Source organism: Lepisosteus oculatus, chromosome 15, assembly GCF_040954835.1.
Source record: "Lepisosteus oculatus isolate fLepOcu1 chromosome 15, fLepOcu1.hap2, whole genome shotgun sequence".
In the NCBI taxonomy this organism is placed as follows: Eukaryota; Metazoa; Chordata; class Actinopteri; order Semionotiformes; family Lepisosteidae; genus Lepisosteus; species Lepisosteus oculatus.
In genome coordinates this window covers 22144431-22167510 of record NC_090710.1, presented here as the reverse complement: position 1 = coordinate 22167510, position 23080 = coordinate 22144431, and the positions used below count along the sequence as shown (strand labels likewise).

Genomic DNA, 23080 nt, shown 5'->3' with positions numbered 1-23080 from the left:
AAAAAAGTGCCTTATTTAGCTCCACTCCCAGTTGAGGCCTCTTTTTCCCCCTTAATGTCAAAAAAGCATGGAAATTCACCTCCTGTTTTCATCGCAGAAACGACGCCATTCTTACTAACAAAAATGGTAAGAAACAAGAAGAGTTGGTTCAGCCCATTGCATATCTAAGTACTTAATGAAGGACTGTAATGAGTCCGCTGCAACTACATAGCTGTGTGGGCAGTTTGTTCCAGATCCTCCCAACATTGTGTGTATCTTAGATTAACGTTTCAGTATCTTCCAAGGCTTTTAAATACTTGAATTAAACCCCTTCATAATCCCCTTAAGTCATTAAAGAATTAAATTACTTTAACTGGCCTGCATGTGACATTAATTTGAGACCAAAAATTGTACTCATTCTGTTAATTGGCTTCTCCAGGGGCAGCAATGTCTTTTATGAAATATGTTCAAGAAAACTGAATAATCTTCTAAATGATGTGTAGCTCATCGTATGATTGAAACATTAGTTCCTCACAGTCTAGAGTTTTTACATCGTCAGTATGGGTATCTTAAGTCATTTTTATAGATTTAGTTTTCAAGTTCAGTGCTATTTAATTCATAATGTAATAAAGGATGTTCCTATCTACATGTAGTGCTCTGCGATTTTCAAAATTATTTTTCATTCGCTAGGCTCTCCAAATGTCAATAAAACCAAAGATAGGTGTGTACATAACATTGTATCCTGCTCAACAAACGTTCTTTTATTTTGAAAATAACTTAAAATGGATATATTCAAAACATACGAATTTCGTACCATATGAGATGATGAAAGTGCCAGTAAATAGAATAGACAATTATTAAACATCACAGAAGACCTTTACATGGCTTGGTACCTCACTATGTGTTTGACTCCTACCCCCCACCTTGCAAAACTTCATTCAACTAATTCTGGTCTCTTGTCTGTCCCCAAACGCCCGTACACTTTATGGTTGATAGGGTTTTGGTCTTCTTTTGCTGCATCCCACAGCTCTGGAATTCTATCCCAAAGGATATCAGAGAGTCACTTTCCTCGAGCACTTTCAAATCAAGCACTTTCAAAGCATCAAATCTGCTTTCCTTCTGCATTCAAGACCCTTACTGAAATTATGTCATTCTGCTGTCTCCTCTAATTGTGTGCGTTTTATTTTTACTGTACTGTAAAGCGCTTTGAGTAGCCATTTCTAAAGGCGTCATATGAAGTTTGATATTATATTGATTAATAACATTTTGCTCTGTTTTTGCTTTGGAATTGAGCCAACGCAGCGATCTCCCATTAGTGTGGTGTTCAATAAGCGAATGGTTTCAGCAACATTTACAAAAAAAAACAGTCATCCTCAGGCAACATGCGCTCACGTTGAACCCAGCTGCAGGAGGGCAAAGCTCAGTGTTACTGAAGACTTCCTGGTACAGTTCCCATTCAGGTGTCCGTCTCCTTGCCCGGTGTTTTCTATGGCAACCGCAGACTCCGGAGGCCCGCCTCCCGTGACGCTACTCCCACGCCCACTGGCGCAGGTGACGGGTGACGCAGCTCGGGTTGCTGTGGAGCGCATTGGGTCGGGGCAGCCCGAGATGTGGAAGCTCGAGAGAGGGTCACATTCGTTCTCCGCTTCAGTATTTCCCCGCAGCAGGTGAGTACTGAAGGACTGGAAGTGATTCGCAGGACTGTTTTACAGCTGAAAAGCAAGAGTAAGGCCCTCCAGAGGGGGGGTCGCGCTACTTGAGGGATCTTCGCGGAAGGAATCGGCTAATGGCTAATGCCGGACTGTACCGCTTTAGACAGCAGGCGACGCCTCAGTGAGCAGAGTGGAAAAAAAAAACCGTAGTGAACGGGCCGGGACCAGGCTAGTGTGTTTTAAGACTGTTTTTTCAGCTACCCAGTGATTCATCGCTCATACAATGAGGATTCGTGCTGGCAATGCTACAGTGGCGTTTTAAGCCCACATGATCACGCTTTAGTGGCCGGTAGAGGGAATAAGAAATTGAACTATGCTCCCCGTAACCTTTCTGTAATAAACCGCCGTGGTAGAGAGTATCTCAGGTATGGGCAAATGAATCATGCAGAAGGACGTTATCGCAAAACAAAATAGGTATTTTATCGGTAAATCAGGCTGAAATCATTATGAATCCAGATCAAGATGCGTGGAGGATGTGGGCGCGTTTCCTGGTTCGTTTGGATACGCCTTCTGTTGCTAGAATCGAGCTCAAACACCCTTTGCTAAAAGCAGCTGATTGCTAATTCCGTGCCCAGCAGTGCACAAGCATTAGCCAAATAATTTTTCGTGGTTATAGAGTATTGTTATATGGCATTTAAGTTACTACAGCACTTCTTACTGCACGACGGCAAAGACTACAGCTGTATGCACGGTTGAATTTGCAATGAAGTTTCAGCGGTGACTTCGTATAGTAGGCTGCTCTGACGCTCCCCTCAGATTTACCTTTTGGCTGGTCATGTGTAAAAGCTCAGTAAACAGTCTGCCCCTGCTTATATTTACACGGAAAACTAGTGGCAGCAACCCACGATTAATTAAACACAGTGGTTTATTCCTTGACCTTGGTTCTGACCCTGTAAGAATGTTGCTACCCTCCCTGTTGTTTCATTACATGTAGGGCTATGTGCTGAAACCTTCCAAACTGCCAAGGAAAGCAAGACAGGAGTGAAGTGAGAAGGACAGACCTGCTCTTCAGTGGCAGGGGACAGTCAGCAGAGCTGTAAAGAGCTGAAGTGTAGCATGAGCAGGCATGCAGAACTCCAGGCTTTTGAGGAAGGACGAGGCTATGCAGTTGTAAATTTAACGGGCCAGAACGGTATGAGATTAGTGTGGGTGCCTCATGATTAGAATTAAGAATTAAGGTGTGCAGCTTGGCAAGTCTGCACCTCTCCTGGGTCCAGTCAGTAACGACTCGGTTTAAAGTGTGAATAGAATACAGAAAGAGTTCACACACCACTTTCAAACCCTGTGCACTGACTACAGACTACAGTAAATGGGGACCAAGCTGTGTGTGGAGAAAAGTTATTAGGGAAAATACGTGTAGTTCTGAGAAACAGCATCGTCAAGTTCCTTATTTGTCCCCATTTCGATCTGAGTATCGTCAATCCGCACATTTATGAAGCTAAAAGTTTAGGATCTGTACTAAAAAATACACATCTGTCCCGATTAACTGTTATGTTGAAACAAAATGTCACATTTATGACCTCCATTTATTTGTGTCTGCATTAAAAAAAAAGGAAAATCTTCGAAAAGAACATGCCAAAATGAAATGACTTCACGCTTTCGTACAGCAGTGTGTACACACGTTATAGGACGACCTGTTACCAAAGTTAACGTTAGAATGGTTCTAGTTTGTTTTTCAGACTAACATGGCGTGTGTTGTCTTCCAACAGATTCAGTTGTTGGTCTCCCCTGTCCCACTAATCAGGAGCTCGTCCGTCGGCTCATCAATGTAACAAACTCCAACCAGTCCTCTGCGATCACAATGGGCCAGGACAGGGGGAAATATGACTTCTATGTCGGGCTGGTTTTGGCTGTTAGCTCCAGTATTTTCATTGGAGGCAGCTTCATCCTGAAGAAAAAAGGGCTCCTCTGCTTGGCAAAGAAGGGCTCCATGAGAGCAGGTAAGTGGAGCTGAACCATGGTCAGCTCACCAGTGAAAAGAGTGTGCTCAGACAAGAGCAAGGCCTGGGCATCTCCTGTTCTATTGGCTTCCCGTTTCTGAGAGGATGCAAATTCTGAAGTTTCCATTCTGTTTCCTGCCACTGAACTCCCTCCCAATGTGTCGCGATGTGGGGGTACATTATGTTAATCCGTGTTTGTAGTAGCCTTTCCTATATTTTCAGGATATTTTGCAAGACAGTAGTGGTATGAAAATAATTTCTAAGACGGGGAAGTTCTTAGCCAATTTAGTTTCTTAGCCAATACATTTGTGCTGGAACTTGCCTTGTTTTTTTGTGTTGTTTTTTTTCCGCCTTGCAGTTCTGGGGATAGCTAGGCCTAACGCTTTTATCAGCAGCGGTACTGTGTATTTGCTTGCCCTCATAGCTTGTATGACCAGGTAGACTTCTATGAGAATATATTGTGGTAACAGTCGGAGTAGCTCTCAGCCTGTTGAGAGGGGACGTGTTACAGAACTTTGTCTTTACTTGCACCATGACAGCCCCTCTTAGATTAATGTAGATCTTGAGTACCTTCTCTGGTACATGGATTATACATTTTTTACAGTTTTACAGTTAAGGTCTGTTTTTTTTTTGGAAAGTAGAAAAGCTGCTCATCAATCCATGCATACAGTTCCTCCTGACACATGCGAATTAGAATCTCTGTGTTTAGACAGATTCATAACCTTTTCTGTTATAGTATGGTTACACAGTGATTTTAGTGTATCTAACATAATACCGGTACAAAATGGGAAAGGCATAATCCAAAAATCCTCTCATAGCCTGGCACTGTGCATCATACAGGGCCTCATGAAGACACTCATAACATGCAGATATTCATTCTAGGTGACTAGTGTGAGGATTTTAAAGGAAAATAGGGCAAATCCTTTGTGCTTCAGTGTAATAATTATAATATGGACGAGTTTCACATACATACAGTATGTATAATACAGTGAAACGTATAAGTATTGGGACAGTAAATAAATATTTGTCACTTTTGCTGCATACTATTGAAATGTATATTTCGGATCAAAAGATAATAGCAAGAAAAGAATACCATGTCAGCTTTTAAATCTAAATATTTTTTGCAAACATGTTAAACGATATTTGAACCGAATGTTCTTATGTTCAATCCCCCCGATTTCTGATGGACTTCTGATAAGTTTGGGATGGATTAACTTAAAGTATATAAAACATATTGCCTTTAATTGAGACTGCGCAAGTCTGCGACCCATAGACATCACCAGGCTGTTGAACTTAACTCAGCCACTTTCAGTGCAAAATGGGAAATACACAAACCGTTCCCATTGTTGGTGGGGTTTGCTGGCTTAAGTTTCCTCCAAATAAGATGCATGTTCAATAGGATTCAGCTCGGGAGACTGACTTGGACAGTTTCCACTTCTTCCTCTTGAGTTCATCACTGGTTACGTGCGCAGTGTGTTTTGGGTAATTGTCTCCCTGCAGCACGAAGAGTTCGGAGGTTATTTCGTTGGACACGGTCAGGCAGTGTTTCTGTACACTGCAGAATTCATTCCGCTGCTGCCACCATCAGTTACTTTATAAGTAAAGGCCAGTGCACTCATTCTTGAAGTTAGCATGCATGGCAAATCCTTGACATTGCTTGCTTTTCCATCACAGACGAGTCTCTGGTCTCCATCTCGGTTTGTTCCTCCTAACTCAAGAGGCAGACCCAGAAAGTAAGCTCCGAAGGTTGGAACCAAGGCTGCTTATTGACAGCTCTTTTATGTGCTTGCAGTTAATGCAACCAACATGGATCACTGGAGTCATTTGAAACAGCTGTCAGCCATTTGTCCCAATACTTCTGTTCACCTGAAATGGTGGGATTAAACACAACAGTTTTCTAACATGGCTAAACTTGTACTCAAATAGCCAGAAACAAAAGCTGAAATCCTGCACTTTTGCTGTCCCAGAACAAATGCATTTCACATTATGTACACTGTATACTGTATATGATTATATGATGTATACCTTTTTTGATACCTGTATTTACCTGTTCCTCAACTGATGGCGGGATATACTGAGTGTTTTGTGAACTTTTGGAGTCAGTTTGAGGTCAAGTATATGTATATATTTGCGTAAGAGTTGTTCTTATTGTGTCTTATACATTCTTACTGTATATTCTTGGCTCTATAGGTCAAGGTGGTCATGCATATCTCAAAGAGTGGCTGTGGTGGGCTGGTTTACTATCAAGTAAGTACGCAAGGTCAGGCTTTTCTTTTTCAGCAAGCAGATTCAGTGTATTCCCTCTGTTTGAGCCATAGTTTCTAAAAAGCTTTATGTGAAAAGTTTTAAAGATATATGTGCCTTGCAAAATCTTGGAAGTACGTAGGAAGACTTTACATCGCCTTACACTTATAATGGCTTTTTATTTGACGCTTTAGCTGGTTAATGAGGTGTTGTGTTGTGGCTTTGTGTGTTATTGCAGTGGGTGTTGGAGAAGCAGCCAATTTTGCTGCTTATGCTTTTGCTCCAGCTACGCTAGTCACACCCCTGGGAGCCCTAAGTGTTCTTGTGAGGTAAGTCATTTTTAATGTGGATGATAAATTGCTTATTATCCCCTTCTTTTAATTGCATCCTATTTGTACAACTTTGTAAAGGGTTTGAAATAACAGTATCCCCTAAGGACTGCTGAAACAGCCTCTTTGCTGATAGGAATGTTATGATGTTTAAACCATGAACCTGTTGCCAGCTACACACAATGCAACCTGTGCAAATGTTAATGCAAATGATGTCATTATTATTACGGAAGTATTTGTAGGTTTGTGAAAGGAAATCTTTAACATACACATACTAGTCTCTGGTGACTGATCACATGTAATCATAAAAACAGTTGTAAATATGATTTAATTCATCTTATCAGATTGTAATCATAGATTATGTGCAGGATATAGCATTAGATTGCTAAAATAATCCTTTGGTTTATTTGTTATGATGAATTGTAGTGCCATCTTGTCCTCATACTTCCTGAATGAGCGATTGAATCTGCATGGGAAGATCGGATGTTTGCTGTGTATTCTGGGGTCGACAGTGATGGTTATACATGCACCTCAAGAAGAAGAGATAAATAGCCTGGAGGAAATGTCAGAAAAACTGATAGATCCAGGTAAAGACCCCCATTTTACCAGAAAAGAAGAAAAATGCTTCACCAATTTATCTGTTCTCCAAATGTAATTTTTTTTGGCTTAACATGTTATATAATATCCCATTAATTCTAGGTAAAATTAAACATATTGCAGAATGTTAAGTGCACTGCACAGGATCATTTCAATTTTATTAGTCCTTGTTATATAGATGAACAACATTTTCAGGGAATACCAATTCATTCATTGCTTTTCTTGTCTCTTCTCCAGGCTTTCTGGTGTTTGCAACCTTTGTTGTCATTGTTGCACTGATCTTCATTTGTATTGTGGGACCTCGTCATGGACAAACCAATATTCTCGTCTATATAACCATCTGCTCTGTAATTGGAGCTCTGTCTGTGTCATGTGTGAAGGGCCTGGGCATCACCATCAAAGAACTTTTTGCAGGGAAGCCCGTTTTGAGAAATCCTGTGTCTTGGATTTTTTTACTGAGCCTTATAGCTTGTGTGAGCACGCAGATCAATTACCTGAACAAGGCGCTGGATATCTTCAACACTTCCCTCGTGACTCCTATTTATTACGTTTTCTTCACCACCTCCGTGCTGTCCTGTTCTGCCATTCTCTTCAAAGAGTGGGAGCACATGGGCTCTGATGACATCATTGGCACAATCAGCGGGTTCATCACCATCATCATAGGCATCTTTTTGCTCCACGCCTTCAAGGACGTCAACATTAGCCTGGCTAACCTGCCTGTGTCCGTGAAGAAGGAGACTCGGGATGGCAGTTGTATCAATGGAATGGTGACTCACAGCACCTATGAACTGCTGGAGAATGACATTACAGTTCATGTACAAGACGATGGCCCTGATCTTCCCACTGACAGTGTCTCCCGGAGAAATGGCACCGTGGGAGCCTTGTAAAACCATCAAGAAGCAGACAGCGAATGAATGCTGTATTCTGGGTTAAGGTTTATTGTTGCCACCGATGGCAGGAACTTCTGAATTCCACAGGTGGAAGCTTTGTGGGTGATCAGCAACAAATAGAAAATACAATCGGATCTTTTTAAAGTGTGACTTGGATGGACCAATGGATTGTATTGAGATTTTTATTTGCCTTATCTATCACAAGATTCATATTTTGTAATTTAACATGGCTACATGGTTGAAGTTTCATTATATTTCCATGTGGCATTGTACTGTAAATACGGTTTTTAAATTGCATCTGTACTTTCTGTACCGATATTTACATGCACTGAGTTTATTTCTACAACTGAAAGAGCCATTTCCTTATGGATTTGCTTTAACTTTATAATAAATCCAGTCCTTAGTGAATGACTGTTGTAGCTTTAATACTGCTGAACATGTTACTTTTTCCCCAAAAGTAGGGTTTTTATTGGCCTTCTTTGCTTAACATAGTTAAAATATTTAAAAGTAAACATGCATACCCTATGAAAAAGAAAAGAAAACATTTGGAAATATTCTAATTGTAGAGTTTATTGCATAAAAGATGCATGCTATTTCAGCATGCTGAAAAAGGTGGAAGCTGAATTTGTGACAGTAACTCGTTAATATTAAGTTACAATGGAAATATGTTTCTAAGTCGGTCTGCAGAATTAAAATCTTTAGTTTTTTTACAAGAAAGTTGCCATCTTATGGTACCGTACAGATCAAAGTAACTCATAGCCACATCACATTGTAATGCAGAGAAAGTCCATGCACCTTTGTAATAACTGGAGATGTATCTTGCAAATGTTTTTTGCTAAACACATATTCCAATATGATTATTTTCATTAGCACTGAGTATTCTTCAAATGGATAAGACATCTGCGAAGAATATTTATCATACTACTTTTGCATTGCTAGACTTAACTATTGTGATATATTTTAAACATTTTGATAACGTTTGGAGCATTACATAGCAATGCTTTTACATTTATGTAGGCAATGGTCTTCACCATTGATTCATGCATATGTAAATCTCTGAAATCCTTAGTAGCACAGCAATAAATTCATTTTCCCCTTCACTGACCTCACTAAGAAGGCCTTCGAAAACAGAATACTGAATTATATTCATCAGCAAAAACACAGCACGGTTGGAACAGTTGACTACAGTCCTAGTCTAAGCCTGTAGAAATCATTCTCATTGCCTTCTTTTCTGTTTGCAATCACGGTTTGTTGCAGGAATATTCAAGGAAATCTAACTCTGGGGAAAAAAGCATGCTGACTTTTTGTAGCTAACAAATACAGCAAGTATTATGGAGAAGAGAAGTTTGAAAATATTGTTCTTGTTTGAGTCAATGAAATCAAATGCAACAGTGTATGTTTGTACTACAAATAGTGAATGTTTTGTTTATTAGAAATGTACGTAGAGTAGGGAACAAGCTAGGCAGACTTTTGATGAACAGCTTAACGGCGGCAACCTCGTGCTGTAGAACAGTTAAAATGTTTTGGAAGTTTGTCCAGAGATGGTGTAGGAAATAAGGACACTGACAACTAAATATTAATCCAAATGTCTGCACAGCTCTTCCATTGTATGAACCTTGCTCAAGTCAATCACAATGTTTGAACAACTGACAACGAAGGCAGTAGTGAAAATACTTCCAAGTGGTAACGGCAATAGGGCAGGGGAAATTTAATTGCTTTTTGTAGCATTTTCCAGAAATATGCCAGAAAATAGTCACATTTGCTTGGTCATCACCTAGTTAGAGTGGAGCCATCAAATAGCCTTACTTCGTGTATACTGTATATGGATCAATCATGTATAGGTATTGTGCAATAGCTGGGAAATCAGATATTGTTTTTATTGCACAATGCCCTGTGCAGGGAAATTCTGGGTATAAGATTTATTCTTGTGGGGCTGATTGATCATGGTGGGTGTTGAGCTTCAACCACTGGCACTGTGGGGATAATGAGGTATAGTTTTGTCAGTGTGGCTAGCAACACCAGTGTTCATTACCAGCTTGAGGTGAACTTGAATCCGCTCTCTGCATACTTAAAGGATACCCAAGCCCTTTTATATACTGTAGGAGGAGACCCACTTTACCAGTGCTGTACCCACCTGTGAGACACATTAGTCTCTATACAGCAAGGGAAGGTCAGGGGGGAAGCTAGAGAAATTAAGTTCAGGCTGAACAGGGAAGGTTAGAGCAGCCAGATTGTGCAATCCCCAAATGGAAATTATCCCAGATACTGCAGGTGGCACGCCTACGTACTCTCACAAACAATGCTATGGGTTCTTTAATAACAAAGTAGTCAACAGCTTGGTTTAATGTCTCATTTGGTGGTAGCTTCTACATCATGGTGTTCCCAAGCACCAAACTAGAGCGCTGGTTTGTCAACTGTGGCCTAGAGGGAAGAGTGGCAAATAGTGTTCCATGAGCACCATTTATAGCACCAACCTTGTTTTCCTTTAAGGTCTCGCAACCCAGTATTGACCAGGTACAATCTTCTTAGCTTTTGAAATCGGAGATCAGTCTCTTCAAATTAAGAAACATAGCTTTAGTTTTGAAACCTGGTGCAGAATTTGTTCATCCCATAATAACTCCTTGCACTGTATAGTCTTTTTCATCCCAAAGGCTAGGAGGTGGTAGGCCAGTCGTTCTGCATACCCAAAGAAATTACAACACCCATTACAGAGGGAATTTAGGAAGGGCAGGCTGTCCAAACCCAGGAGGATGAGTGGAGCCTGGGCACTGGGGTTAACACTTCTGCTTTTACGAAAAGCAGAATGGAATCTTTCATGAGGTGATCGGGATCTCGGTCTAACATCTCATCTGAAAGGCTTTATCCTTTCCACTGCGGTGGCAAAACGCATCACCTGATGCTGCTTCTCATTTGTTTTTCCGTTTGTGTTAAGTAACCTGCCCCTGTTAGGGACAGAGTCATTCTATCCATCCCTCCAAGGTGGGAGTGGACACTGGACAGACTAATGTCCTGCACCATTTCACCTCAGCTCTCTACGGCATGGCAAAGGCTATGACGTTTGGTTCACAACTTCAGCTTAAAAAAAAAAACAGGTGACTTCAGTGTTGTTGCTGAATGTGCTGCAATCAAATCCTCGATGGATCTTGAAAACATCGGTGTTACTTTTGACCACGTATTATCATTTTAAATGCGCATCTTCCAGCCACTTACTGTACATAACAAAAGGGAAAAGACCACTCTTCTGCCCGATATATCTGTAATATTGATAACATGCCTTAATTTAATCAAGATTAGACTTTTATGCCTTACATACTAGAGTATCCTCGAAACAACTCATTCTTCAGAATGTTAACGACTACTGCATCAGTACCTCCCAGTCTCCTGAGCATTAAAGTGCATGTCATATCATGTATCATGTATTAGGCACTGAAAGATTTAGCTCTAGATTATCTTAAGGACATCTTACATGATTGTAGCCCAAATCTAAACCTAAGGTCTGCTGAATCATTCTCTCTTATCTGGTACAGATCAGGATCCACACCATCAGGAAGAGTGTGTTTTTTTTAACTCATTCCCCAAATTCATCAGACACTCTGCAACGGTGAACTGTGAAAGATGATTTTTTTTAAATCATCTTGAAGACTAACGTTTTTGTCTAAGCTTATGATATATAAATTAAACATGATTTAATTTGCTAGTTTGCAGTTTGTCTTCCTTTTGCTTGTGTCGTGTATTGTGTGCAGTACAGGGCACTCTTTTTTTTTTTTAAAAGATCATTTAATAAAATTGTATTATTATTATATATATTGAAATTCAGAGCAATTTACAACTACTGTCAAGGAACTAACAGTATGACCAGCAATGGATTATGAAAACACTAACACTTTCAAGCTCACAAGAAGGCTCATCAGGCTTCTTACAATACAGGCAACAGCACAGAAATATCCTATCTTGCTCAGTATACTGCACACTTCCCATGGGAAATTTCACTCAGTCACCCAGAATCCCTGGTCTGGGCCCAACCTGCACTCCCAGAAGGCAATACTTGTGAAAACTCTGTGGAAACGCAGACATTACCGACTGCTGTTTGCACTCTATTTCACTGGATCTGAAAACAGTTAAAGGATCACACCGTAAAGCAGGATAAAAAGCTCAGATCACCATTATTTTATTGAATTCAAATGCAGTTAAAACAATTCAAATAGAAACAAAGGCAATTTCTAGTTAAAAGGGAAAAAAAAAAATCAAGTGAGTAAACTTGGTTTAGTTCTGTAATTCAGATTAAGGTTATATGATCAAGTCCTTTTTTAACCTAGCATGCAATTGTACTATTCCAAAGTATTTTCTAAAGGCACTTTATTTGAGATTGACTACTCACACTTCACCACTACTAACCATTTTACCATTCACCCTGTTATAAAAACCCCTTGACTTCTTAGCTTACCCCTTTTTTATAAAATAAGGTATAAAATAACTAGTGCAGGAACAAAGGTGGCATTTTATATTTTCTGAATTCGGACCAAAATGTATTTACTTGGATATTTGCTTGAGAAAGGTAGAAAAAGTAATTGAATGCATTGTTAAAAGTAGAAAAATATTCAAGAAATACTGTTTTTTTTACAAAATAAAACAACAGACCTCAGAGTACTTGGTAAACGTTATATTAATTTCTGGAATTGGAGATAGGCCTTTAGTAGATAATTTACATATATGATGGGTCTTCTTAAAATGACAAATGGCAAATTTTGCTTAATAAACTACTTATCTAGGTCACTGTTAGATGATGAAACCCGAATAACCGAGTCAGAAGTGTAATTAACATGTGGTTTGCACACAAATGTAGAGCTGATGCCTTTAAATGTGAAGTCGCTTGCATTTATTATTGCCCAGATCTTGATGACAAGCCATTTGGGTTTTTTAAGAAACACTGACTTATTGAAAGCCTCTATCTTACAAGCTGCTAAAAAGTCTCTGCATACAATGCAGTCAATTCCACCTGAAAAGCAAAATAAACCACATTTCTACCTTTTAAATGTCGAGGTTCTAATCCATTCTGAACAATTTTATTAGACGCAGAAGCAGAGTTGTCAACTGTACATGCCAAATGGGAAAAACAAAAGCCCGTCTTGAACGAATGACTCTGATGTACAAGTCAGTATGACTGGATGTCTCCTTGCCTATGTCTGATCTGTTGTCACTTACAATAAACGAGTGCCAATACTGTAGCAATGGTTTACTTCTTAACACTCAAAACAGGAACTTTCATTATTGCCACATTGGAACAGAATAATCTGGATTTAGCCTCTCACACTCAGAAAAACAGACCTTTGACCAGCAAGTGCATGGCAAAGCCAGGCTGTCTGGAGCCTTGCCTGGTGACAGACCTTCACGATATACAACACAGCTTGGACAACTCCGAGGCATGCAATTTCTCCTCTTTCGGCTCTGGTGGATGCCAAGACTAACCTTCAGTAAAACAAAGGTCCTTCAAATTCCAGCAAACGTGGTACAAATACATCGGCGCGACTGCTCAAGTCGGTGTTTGACAAGCATCAAGCATTCAATACTCTAATTTTGTTATGAATTTCCAGCAGAACGGTGGGAACATTGCACCCCATGTGAAATTTGCACAGAAAAACCTAGATCAATTGCCGTTTAGCTTGAGAATCACAAATCAAAAAGGTTAACTGCAGATAATAAACCCCCAACAACAAATTAGTGTCTTCGATGCTTAAAAATGGAAGAAACAATTAATAACAGATATGATGAAATTAAGACAGAACCTTTAAAAAGAGCTGAGCAAGAGCTGGTGGTTTCCCCATGTGCTGATAAAATGTATGAGTAATTCATCGCCAGTTGCTGTGTCAGAGGTTCAGCTTCCAGAAACTGAACTGAAAGAAAGCCCCTTTTTTAATTGCAAATGAGCAAGCAACAGAAATACCACCATCTGCCAGTGTCTGTCAATTTCACAGTTATGGAACAGGCTATAGTAAAAGCTGTTGTAAAATTTTGATTTAGGTTCAGCAATGTTATTCTTATTTCTCAGCTATTTAGATTGTGAATACCTTCTTTGTTGAACGTATTGTATAAAAGTCAGAAAATATTCATGAAATGTGCTACTTCTGCCATGACCCGCTCGCGAAAAGTGAAATCTTCTCCGAGTTAATAATTCCCTGTAGTGACGAGCATTTTTGATTTCTGTCAACTGTAATTGCTGACACTGACTTTTTTTTTGTTCTGATACAAGGGGAAACAAATTTGTTTATATCTTTCTAAAGCACTTAAAAGTAAGTATGGTTGCACAATACAAAAAACTCTTTATAATGCCTAAATATGACAATTTTGAATGGGCTATGAGCATTACTGTTTCTTATTTATTTCTTTAATAAGGCACAAGCGTTTGTGTACAGAATCCTCCTCCAAATACCCGACTTAAGGCCAGAATGACAGGCTTATGTTTTCAGCTCCTATTAAGCTGCAATGTCCGGACTCATCGCCAGTCAACTGACAAATGGAGGCAGATGGCAGTGGCGACTGAAGTTGGAGACCTCAGTTGCTGGCCAGAGACTGGTGGATTGGCGGCTGGAAACAGCGAACGTGCTCCACTGGCGTGTTCTCCCCGTCCCCAGACTTCAGATACTTGTTTAGGATGGCAAAGATCTCGTCATTCAGCACCTGAAACTTGCGGATCCTGTCCACCATTTTCTTCAGAGGCTGAGAAGCAGAATTAACAGGCAATGAATGAGGTCCTTCCCCTACTGTTGTTTCAGACGTGCAAGTCTATGCAGGGACACAGTGTGCTTTCTTAGAAAGCGCATTAAACTATAAGCAAAGTCAATACAAAAGTATAGCACTTGTTAACAATGTAGTGAAGGTGCTCTGCACCTTCATTGAGAATTTTAAGTCAGTCATGCATTAATGTGAAGGTGTTCCTACTTTGTCAATTCACTGATTTTAAGTTTGGTCTACTAAAACCAGCTGTCACCACACAAGCTCTCTCTCTCAGCCCTAACAGCTCTCCTATAGCCTGACAGCAGGTCCTGAACTGAAAAATGACTTGTGAGGGTATTTATGCTTCAGGCTAAAGAATCCTAGAAGACTGGGCTATAGACTGAAACACGTCTATCTCCCAGAACCACTGCTTCCACCACCAGCCAGCGAACACTTACCACACTCTTGATGACTTCATCCTTGCCATCGTGCTTCTGCACCTTCAGCAGGTGGTAACAGAAATCCAGGATGTCAAATCTCCTCTGCTGCCCTAGCAGAGTGATGATCATACACCCAGCCCAGTGCAGCCCATCCCCAAAGCACTGCCTGCAAATAACAAGGCCACCTTAAGGACACGGCAGATGTTTTGCGCTAACCAAGCCCGCAACGCTCGTCTCCCTAATGGCGAGAAACCGATTCGGCTTTCAGAGCCGCCGCAAGTGGATGGTCTTCCACATCGCGGAGCAGCTCGACTGAAGGACTTCAACTATACAGAACAGTGAGGATTCTTGAAAAGCACAATCCTTCACGCTTGCACAATGAATCCCAATTTAATAAGAGGGATTTGTAATGTGCCACAATGGCTGGAGAGCAGCCTCAGGTAACAGCTGAGAGTAACTCACTCGACGGTGAACTCGTGGGCGCCCACGGGGATGCAGTACACGAACTGCATGGCGCTCCAGAGCCGGTGGAACTCCACACACTCGTCCACGTGCATCACGCCGTTGCTGGGCAGGGGCCCGCGCCAGATGAGGTCATCCAGGAAGCTGCGAACACGGGTCAGGATGACCTCGAACATGGACAAGCCGCAGCACAGCCTCTCCTTGGTCAGCAGGTCTCCTTCCCTGGCGATGGCGATTTGCTGGACGGGAGGAGGAAATGGGTCGTTACAGCACAAATCGCAGTTTTATAAGTTTAACATTTTTTTGTTAGTTTTTCCTCTAATTTAGCCAAGACTAAAACATTTAAGTTACCATTGTGGCAAAGATCTAGCCACGTTGAAGCACAGCGGCAATACCGATGCCTGTATTAATACTAAGACTGTATTTGCAGAACCAAATCAGCCCAAAAACGTAGATGAATGTGAAAAACATTAAGGCCAAAATAAGATTTGAAACACACCCAATATCTGAAGCTGGGAGTGTATTTTAAAAATATTTTCTTTTATACCAGTAAAGCTCAGAACTGCCACTTTTTAATTAACACAGCTTAAAGGTTATTAGACCTATACCATACAGTAAAGAACGTGATTTACTCTTCTGATAAACTCATCTCTGAGTTGCTCCACAGTGCCTAACAACATGCCAAAGATTACTGACTAGAAAAAAGTGTCAGATCACTCAATAATGCCCCAGGATTGCAGGTACTGGAGCAGCCCACATGACTCCAGTGACATCTGGGACACCTGTCACTGAAACTGTGATGCCCACTTGGAGCATCCCAGTCACAGCCAGATAAAGACGTATGCTGTGCTTAAACAAGTGAAGTCAGAGCAATAACCTGTACTCTACACAAATACTTCACTGATCAAAAAGCCTAAGAGCTCAGAAAAGACGTCTCTAACTGCAACACCCTGGTCAACAGAGCTATTTGAAAGCCGTGATAAAAGGAAAGAGATTCTAACTGCAGAAAACACTACATACAAATACTAAGGCCACCGAGGCAAAACCAACATTTTGTACCCTGATAAGTGAGAGCGACTCGTGTCAGGTATTCTGATATTTAACATTAAAAGGGCCAACAAATTTAATATGCAAACTATGATTTTTGTTTCTTTAAAGAAAAATGCAGAAATGCTTAAATATGAACTCTAACCTACCTGTGGGGTTCCCAAGCGTTCTATCAGTGGAACAAGATGCAATGCTGTGTATTTTGTTTCCAGACGTTTCATCTTGGCATCCAGGCGTTCACCCTCTATAAAAAGAAAACAAAGTCCGTAGATGAAAAGCAACAAACACTGTCCTTACTGCACCGTCAGCAAGGGGAACCAACAATATGTAAAATACTACATATACATTACAATTATTCTTAGCTCCTACATCAATATGCTGCATTTTATGTATACAAGGACAAATACTCTTTTTAATACAGTAGGTAGGTCTGAAAACGGAAGCTTTCTTCCTTTACAGAATAAGAGAATTTAACTCAATTTTTTAGGCTTTATAGGCCAGTGGCTGTTAATATCGGTGGCGATTAATGCAGGCTGCAGGCAGGAGTCACCTTTCACATGGACCCTGGGAAGGATGTTTTGGAACGGAGCAGCATGCAGCAGGTCACACACTTCTTCCTGAGACTGAGAAGAGAGGAAAGGAAGTGAGGAGCCTGTGCAGGAAACTGGCACTCCTCCACCACAGAGCTGGGACAGTTCACGGAGTAACATGTCCAGCAATGCAATGGACTGTCCACAGCAAGGGAGATCTCCAGAACCACGATTGCAAGTTTCAAGTTTGCTAATCATTTTTAAACTGGCAGCGGTGTAAGAATATAATTGCTAAACCAGTACACCACTGTGGTGACAATACATTGCGTCACAGGAGGTGTCATCCTTTGGATGAAAGGCAAACCTTAGTCACTAAAGATTCTGTGGCAGTGTTTATAAGTAAGAGTTACTCTCCAGGCTAAGTTCCACAATCGGACCTCTCCAAAATTCCTATTTAATTCATCTGGTGATGTTTTTCCCCCACTATGCCCGATCAGCTTTGTAATGGTGCCGCTGATGTCTCCCCTGGAGGATGCTGAAGTGGTCCCCTTCCTATCCAGAAAGCACTTCGGGATTCTCCGTGATGAAAAGTACTATACAAATGCAAGGAATTGTTGTAAAGAAAGAATGGAATGAAACTATAGAGTAGATGATGCATAACCTTATCCCAGCATAATACGATTGCTTTCAGATTTGCTGTCGCAAATTGCCCTCAATGAAATACACCACTTCAAGAGCCAGACCTCAATTAGTTTCTACCCTTAGTGAAAACGCAATCGGTCATCAAATTGACAAAGAAAAGCCTGAGGCTGAACTCCTTTCCTGATAACAGAGAACAAGAAATAGAGACCCTATTTCAACATAATTATGATAAGGAACCGACAGGAATAGTTGTGCAAATCCCTTACCAACAGAAGATGGCACTGATGCACTTCTAATTAAAATGTTTCCAGAAGAAATGTCACAAAACAACTCCAACTGGTTACTCGGCAGAACCTGTTCATTTACTGCTGTAAAAAAATATTTAAACTATGTTCACTGAATCTCAACATAAATACTGTTGATTCCAGAAAACATTTCAGAGATCCCCTTAATTTACCTTCTGCACATCTTACTTAAATGGTACTGCAAAGGACACAGGTTTTCACATCAGTCAAAAACACAAAGTTAAAACCAATTTACTGATCCTTAAGGTATAAGGAGGAGAAACGCAGGAAGCGTTTCTGCAGAAAGGTGGGAAACAAAAGTGCAGCTCTGCTTCTTAAGACGATTGAGTAGTCAGCACACTTCCTTTGAAGCTAAAACCAGAGTCGGATGAACTTGACTTGCTTTATTATAGTGTGGGATTAAATTGAGAAGATGTGGTGTGAGATGTCAAGGAGACAGGAGTTTCTCTTTTGTTTTTCCCAGAAGTTAGGCAAGCACGTTAGAGAGAGAACAGCCAACCTAAGCTCCTCAGCTCGGACTGTTACAAGGACATGTGCCCTGTGAGGTTTGCTCTTGGCACTGCTTGCAGTGGTCATAGTGGAGAATGACGCACTGTCCAGGTGGACACGGCTCACTTCCTGCCTGTGATCAGTCGGCTGGCTGAGTCATGAGGAACAAGGCAAACCACCATGTACGATGAGTCACTGGTCACTGGGAAAGACGTCAAAGAGGGTTTTATAACTAAAACCAAATCAGAAAAGCAGGACAATGTTTCATGCATTTATCTCTCAACCTGGGCAGCTCGGTCCTAAAAAACAGCTCTAAAAATGAATACTATTTGTAACCTTCATTTCTCGTTTCAAGTTTTCCCAGATGTTAATCACCCACTAACACATGAGGCCCGCGCTTCAAAAGGATTACACTGTATGTATTACCTTTATAATGAAAACTCATAAAACTGTCAAGTTATCAACCCCTGAGTCTGTAACTCATTCAGGCGCATTAATCGGAGGGAGGTGAGAATAGCTAACACCTCTTTAAAATTACAAACTTTCAGGGAGGATTCTGACATAGAAGTGCTCAGTCATAAACCCACAGCTGTGCTCTTCAGAGCACAGGCTCCTCAGCTAAGCACTGAACTGAGCGGGATTACTACTGCAGGAGCACAGGGAGAGTAAAACTAACCTGTCGCACGCTGGTCTAATCCCAACTCACATTCCCTATTAGTGGGTGAGCAACTCAGCGCTTAGTGAATTCTGCTTCACCATAGGAAGACCCATTCAAACATATATATGCTAACAACATTGTATATATACAGTTACAGACTCGATATGTACACTCAAATGTACAGAAAAGTATGAAAGAAGGTATCCTTCAATATTACAGATGCCCTATATAATCTTGGATGTATAAAGTTCTTTTTATAGATTATGCAATCACTATGCCAGAATATTTTAGATCAGGATTCTTTAAATTCCTACACTTCAATGTCACTTTTTGGATCAAGTCTAAGAGAGAAACAAATATACAAACGCCTTCGAATCTGGATTCAGGCTGACTGTGATGGCATGTTTTTTATTCAGACCAGATCCCAATCTAAAAAGATCGGAGGATGTTTCGATGCTACCTGACAGCTGTTGTACTAAACAGTGTTCATTTTCAACAAACACGTTATCTTATCTATACACCTTCCAAAATAATTCCCTGTATTTAAAGCTGTAAAGGTTTTTATGCCAAAGAAAAGAGACAAATAAACAAATGGAAAAATTACCAGATATGTTATAACAGATTAGCGGAAGAATAGGTCATGATAAACATAGGAGAGCTATTTAATTAAAATCCGGCATTCAGCCGATTTGGCCATAGCTCCATACATGTTATATTCCTTATAAAACAATTCCCCAAATTGACGAAGACTAAAACTACAGAAATTGTAGTGACTGCAGAGTAATCTCCCAATAATGTGAATGTGAAACGACTCTGTATAATGTTAATTCCACATGCAGCTTAGTATAGCCAAAATCTATCGCTACATCTCTGGAAGACAAGAGGAAACCCAAGAAAATGCAGGGCTGTATGCAGAAGGCACTCCAACCTCACATCTTACACAGCACTACCACAATACTACCCACCCTCAAGACAGTCAGGACTATAAGGTCCTTAATCCATCATTTGCTGTTAATCAGGTAGGAAAGCTTGTCTGGGCCTTTTCACCTCATTAGCTCTCCCTGTGAGCTTGTACATTACAGGTCTGTGCAGAAGCACTGAAAAAGTAGGGAGACACTGGGTTTGGTGGAGTGGGTCCGGTAAGGCAGAGGCATACATCCTGAAACCTGATTTACAAGAGGGTCTTAAAAACGTAATTGAGGCACAGAGCATCAAGGTCAACACCACAGGAAACTGAAATTAGAGCAATGTTACAAACCAGAGGAAAATAAACAACAAGAGTGTGTGATTAAATACACAGAATTCTCAGGCTGGAGCTTTTGTGTAAAACGGTCATACAAAAGGCAATAAACTGGCACTAATTCAACAGCCCCAGCTATAAAAACGAAAATGCTGCAAAAGAAAAAGAGATGGGTGTGTTGCCCTGGCAACCGGCATTTGGCAGGCATGACTGGCTGGATGATAAAATAATGCGTCCTTGTCGGGGAGCAGGTGAGCTGTTCAGGAGGAAGGCCCGGGCAATGCGGCATTTATATGCCAGGGCCAAGGAAAAATGTCAACATAACCCAACGTGGTCACTAGAGTTGACAATCAAAGAAAAACAAAACGTGTGAACAGGCCTGTTGTAACACAAATCCTGAAAGTGTGCTCGATTTCATATGGTATTAAAATACTAATGGGCACTAAAAATAAAAGATTAGGTGCATTTTAAAGTTGTTTCAACATATTAAGAATGTTAAACTACACAATCTATTCACCTTGTGGACTACTGTAAATATAGTAATATAGAAGCAAATCTTGTAATTCACATAATATATTTTGGGGGGAATGCATTATTTACATTTATAATACATTTTAACACAATAGGTACAGTACGAACGCTGCTTAATTTTCAGTATATTACCAAAAATAATTAGATGTGCGTCTGAAGAGTTTTCATTCCAAGTCAGCTCTTAACCTAACTCAACTCATTACTGGCTCAATAGGACCAATGAAAACACCTTCTCCCTATTCAGCTTTTCAAGTGTTGGTGCTTTGAACAGAGACATCCCGGACCAGAAATGCCCACAAAATACCCACAAAACCAGCACATATAGTGGTCACCATTACTGGATCCAAATTACTGTGGATTTCAGGACTCCAAAACTGAAGGTGAGGAAAAAAATCACATTTCACCTCCATGTGAAGCAGTTAGTCATGGGAGAATATTAGAAGGAGGTTTCTGGGGGGGGGGTTTCAGAGCAAAGTTCCCATTTGGAAGAAGAGCAACAAGGAAAACGTACCAGGCTCTGTTCGATGAGGAGACAGAAGAGGACAGCGTTGCCCACTTCTCGGAGGTTCTGGAAACACACAGTCTTCAGCTCAGCATACTCCACTATGTCTTTCAGCTGGTGATGGAAGAACTCCAGGATGCCTGGGAAAGAACAGGAGAGGAGGGTGACCAGAAAGCAGATACACAGACTCTTCAGCCTTATGAGTGCTTGGGTTAATCATAAGTACTTAGCAGTTCTCAGTAACAAGAAAAGTAACTTGATTGCTAATCCCAGGTTTTTTAACTAATTTTCTAACCTGTGTTTCAGTCCTTCATTCCCAATGCAGTCTCTTCACAATCCACTTATCACCACCCAACTGTGGCACCTATCATCTCAATGAGTCAATCAATTACTACAATTTACAGACATGAGCGTAGGGGTTGTTAGCAAGTGATGTCTATGGCTATTGAGTTACTCAAGGGGTTACTGCATCCAGTGGCATCACAAACAATTCAGCAATTAAATTCTCATCTGGAACAACGTAACATAATCCTGTTTTGCTTGGCCTGAAAAGACAAAAACGAACAAAATCGGAAAACGAGTGCGGTGACCAGTTGCAGTAGTGTATTAAAACTGTGAAAAAAATAGAATGAGTGCTTCTCAGGAAAACAAACCAATGTCACTTAAAGTTCAGTGAAAGATGTGCTATGTTTGGCTGTTAAATTTAATCAATGCAACCATTATCACTGTTTACTCATTCATCTTTCAAGGACTGACACTTCTTTCATTCTACATAGAACTGACAATAGCTGACAATTTCATTGGGCCTTTTATGTGAAGAATGGTTTTCGCTTTAATCCAAAAGTCACCCTAATATGCTCCCCTGCCATTATCTTTTGTAGGGTGTACTTGTCCACCTTGGATTTTACATTCAGGTGTCACGGTGGTGCAATGGCTAGCATCGTTGCAGTCACAGACTGCTAAATATCTAACTCCACAAACTTGTCAGTTAGAGTAGAGATAGCAGCAACTTTATTTTACTAATTTTAAATAGAACGACAATACACAGAAAGCAGAAAATACCACCAGCGTCTGCTCATGATCTTTTTTATTTCTCAAGGTATGTGACAGCATGTTTTAGAAAAAGTAGTCAGTTGTATTAATACCCAACACTTGGAGGTAGGAAACGAATCCAAATAGCAGAGATCAACAGCAATACAGATAGGCTAAACTCACAAATGTGTGCAATGAGCTGTAGCTGCAGCAGCCCAGCCCCGCAGAACAGAAACTACTTTCAATTCGAGCAGTTATCAGAGAAGTACCTTAGAGGGATCTCTGAGACTCGCAGTGCGACTTGTTATTCACATCCAGCCTCAGAAAAAGATCTGTCACTAAGAACGCAGTCATTCAAGCGTTCAAAGCAATTACGCGAAAAATTTTAACACCATTCTTGCCTTCCGACCAAAATACTTTCAGGCTCAGCTGATCCATTTTATAATATGCACATCCTGTTGACAGAACCTTTCTTCTCTCCCCCCTTCCCACTTATCAGGAGCACCTGCAATCAGGGGAGTAATGTGCTTGCATGCCTGTCACTCTGCAGAGCTGCAATCCAGTTAACAAGGGCCACACTCCAAAGCGAAGTGCACATGACATACACAGGCAGTATTTGGTTACTAAAGATCTTCAGCCTTTAATAGAGATGGAACAGTCAAGTAGGTTGTTAATAGCGTATGGAAATAACAGCTGCCACCGAACCTACACACAAGCCTGAGAGGCCTGGGCTTGTAGAGAAAACGACATGCTTCACTTAAAAATGAAGCACCTGGGACTCCAGAGGAGCCCAATAGAAG

General features: G+C 40.7%; 2 protein-coding genes across 3 annotated transcripts in view; one reads left to right on the top strand and one right to left on the bottom strand.

Annotated features, from left to right (window-relative positions):
• Positions 1-1515: 1515 nt before the first annotated feature.
• Positions 1516-10031, top strand: nipa2 (NIPA magnesium transporter 2). Of its 2 annotated transcripts, XM_015364165.2 has the most exons (7): positions 1516-1646; positions 2626-2823; positions 3401-3631; positions 5822-5878; positions 6114-6204; positions 6631-6791; positions 7039-10031. In XM_015364165.2, exons 2-7 carry the CDS (start codon positions 2748-2750, stop codon positions 7686-7688), a joined length of 1266 nt encoding a protein of 421 aa, XP_015219651.1. In that variant the 5' UTR covers positions 1516-1646; positions 2626-2747; the 3' UTR covers positions 7689-10031. The 2 variants fall into 2 exon arrangements, with proteins under 2 accessions (XP_015219651.1, XP_006639293.1); XM_006639230.3 differs by lacking the exon at positions 2626-2823 and having other exon boundaries at positions 1544-1646.
• A 1804-nt stretch (positions 10032-11835) lies between these two features.
• Positions 11836-23080, bottom strand: part of cyfip1 (cytoplasmic FMR1 interacting protein 1) — a 64396-nt gene continuing 53151 nt past the window's right edge. Inside the window, exons 26-31 of the mRNA XM_069179067.1 lie at positions 21258-21388; positions 16902-16974; positions 16501-16595; positions 15305-15543; positions 14861-15008; positions 11836-14405 (exon numbers count right to left, since the gene is read on the bottom strand). Coding sequence (XP_069035168.1) covers positions 14241-14405; positions 14861-15008; positions 15305-15543; positions 16501-16595; positions 16902-16974; positions 21258-21388 — 851 coding nt within the window. The 3' untranslated portion in view covers positions 11836-14240. The remainder of the gene's footprint in view (positions 14406-14860; positions 15009-15304; positions 15544-16500; positions 16596-16901; positions 16975-21257; positions 21389-23080) is intronic.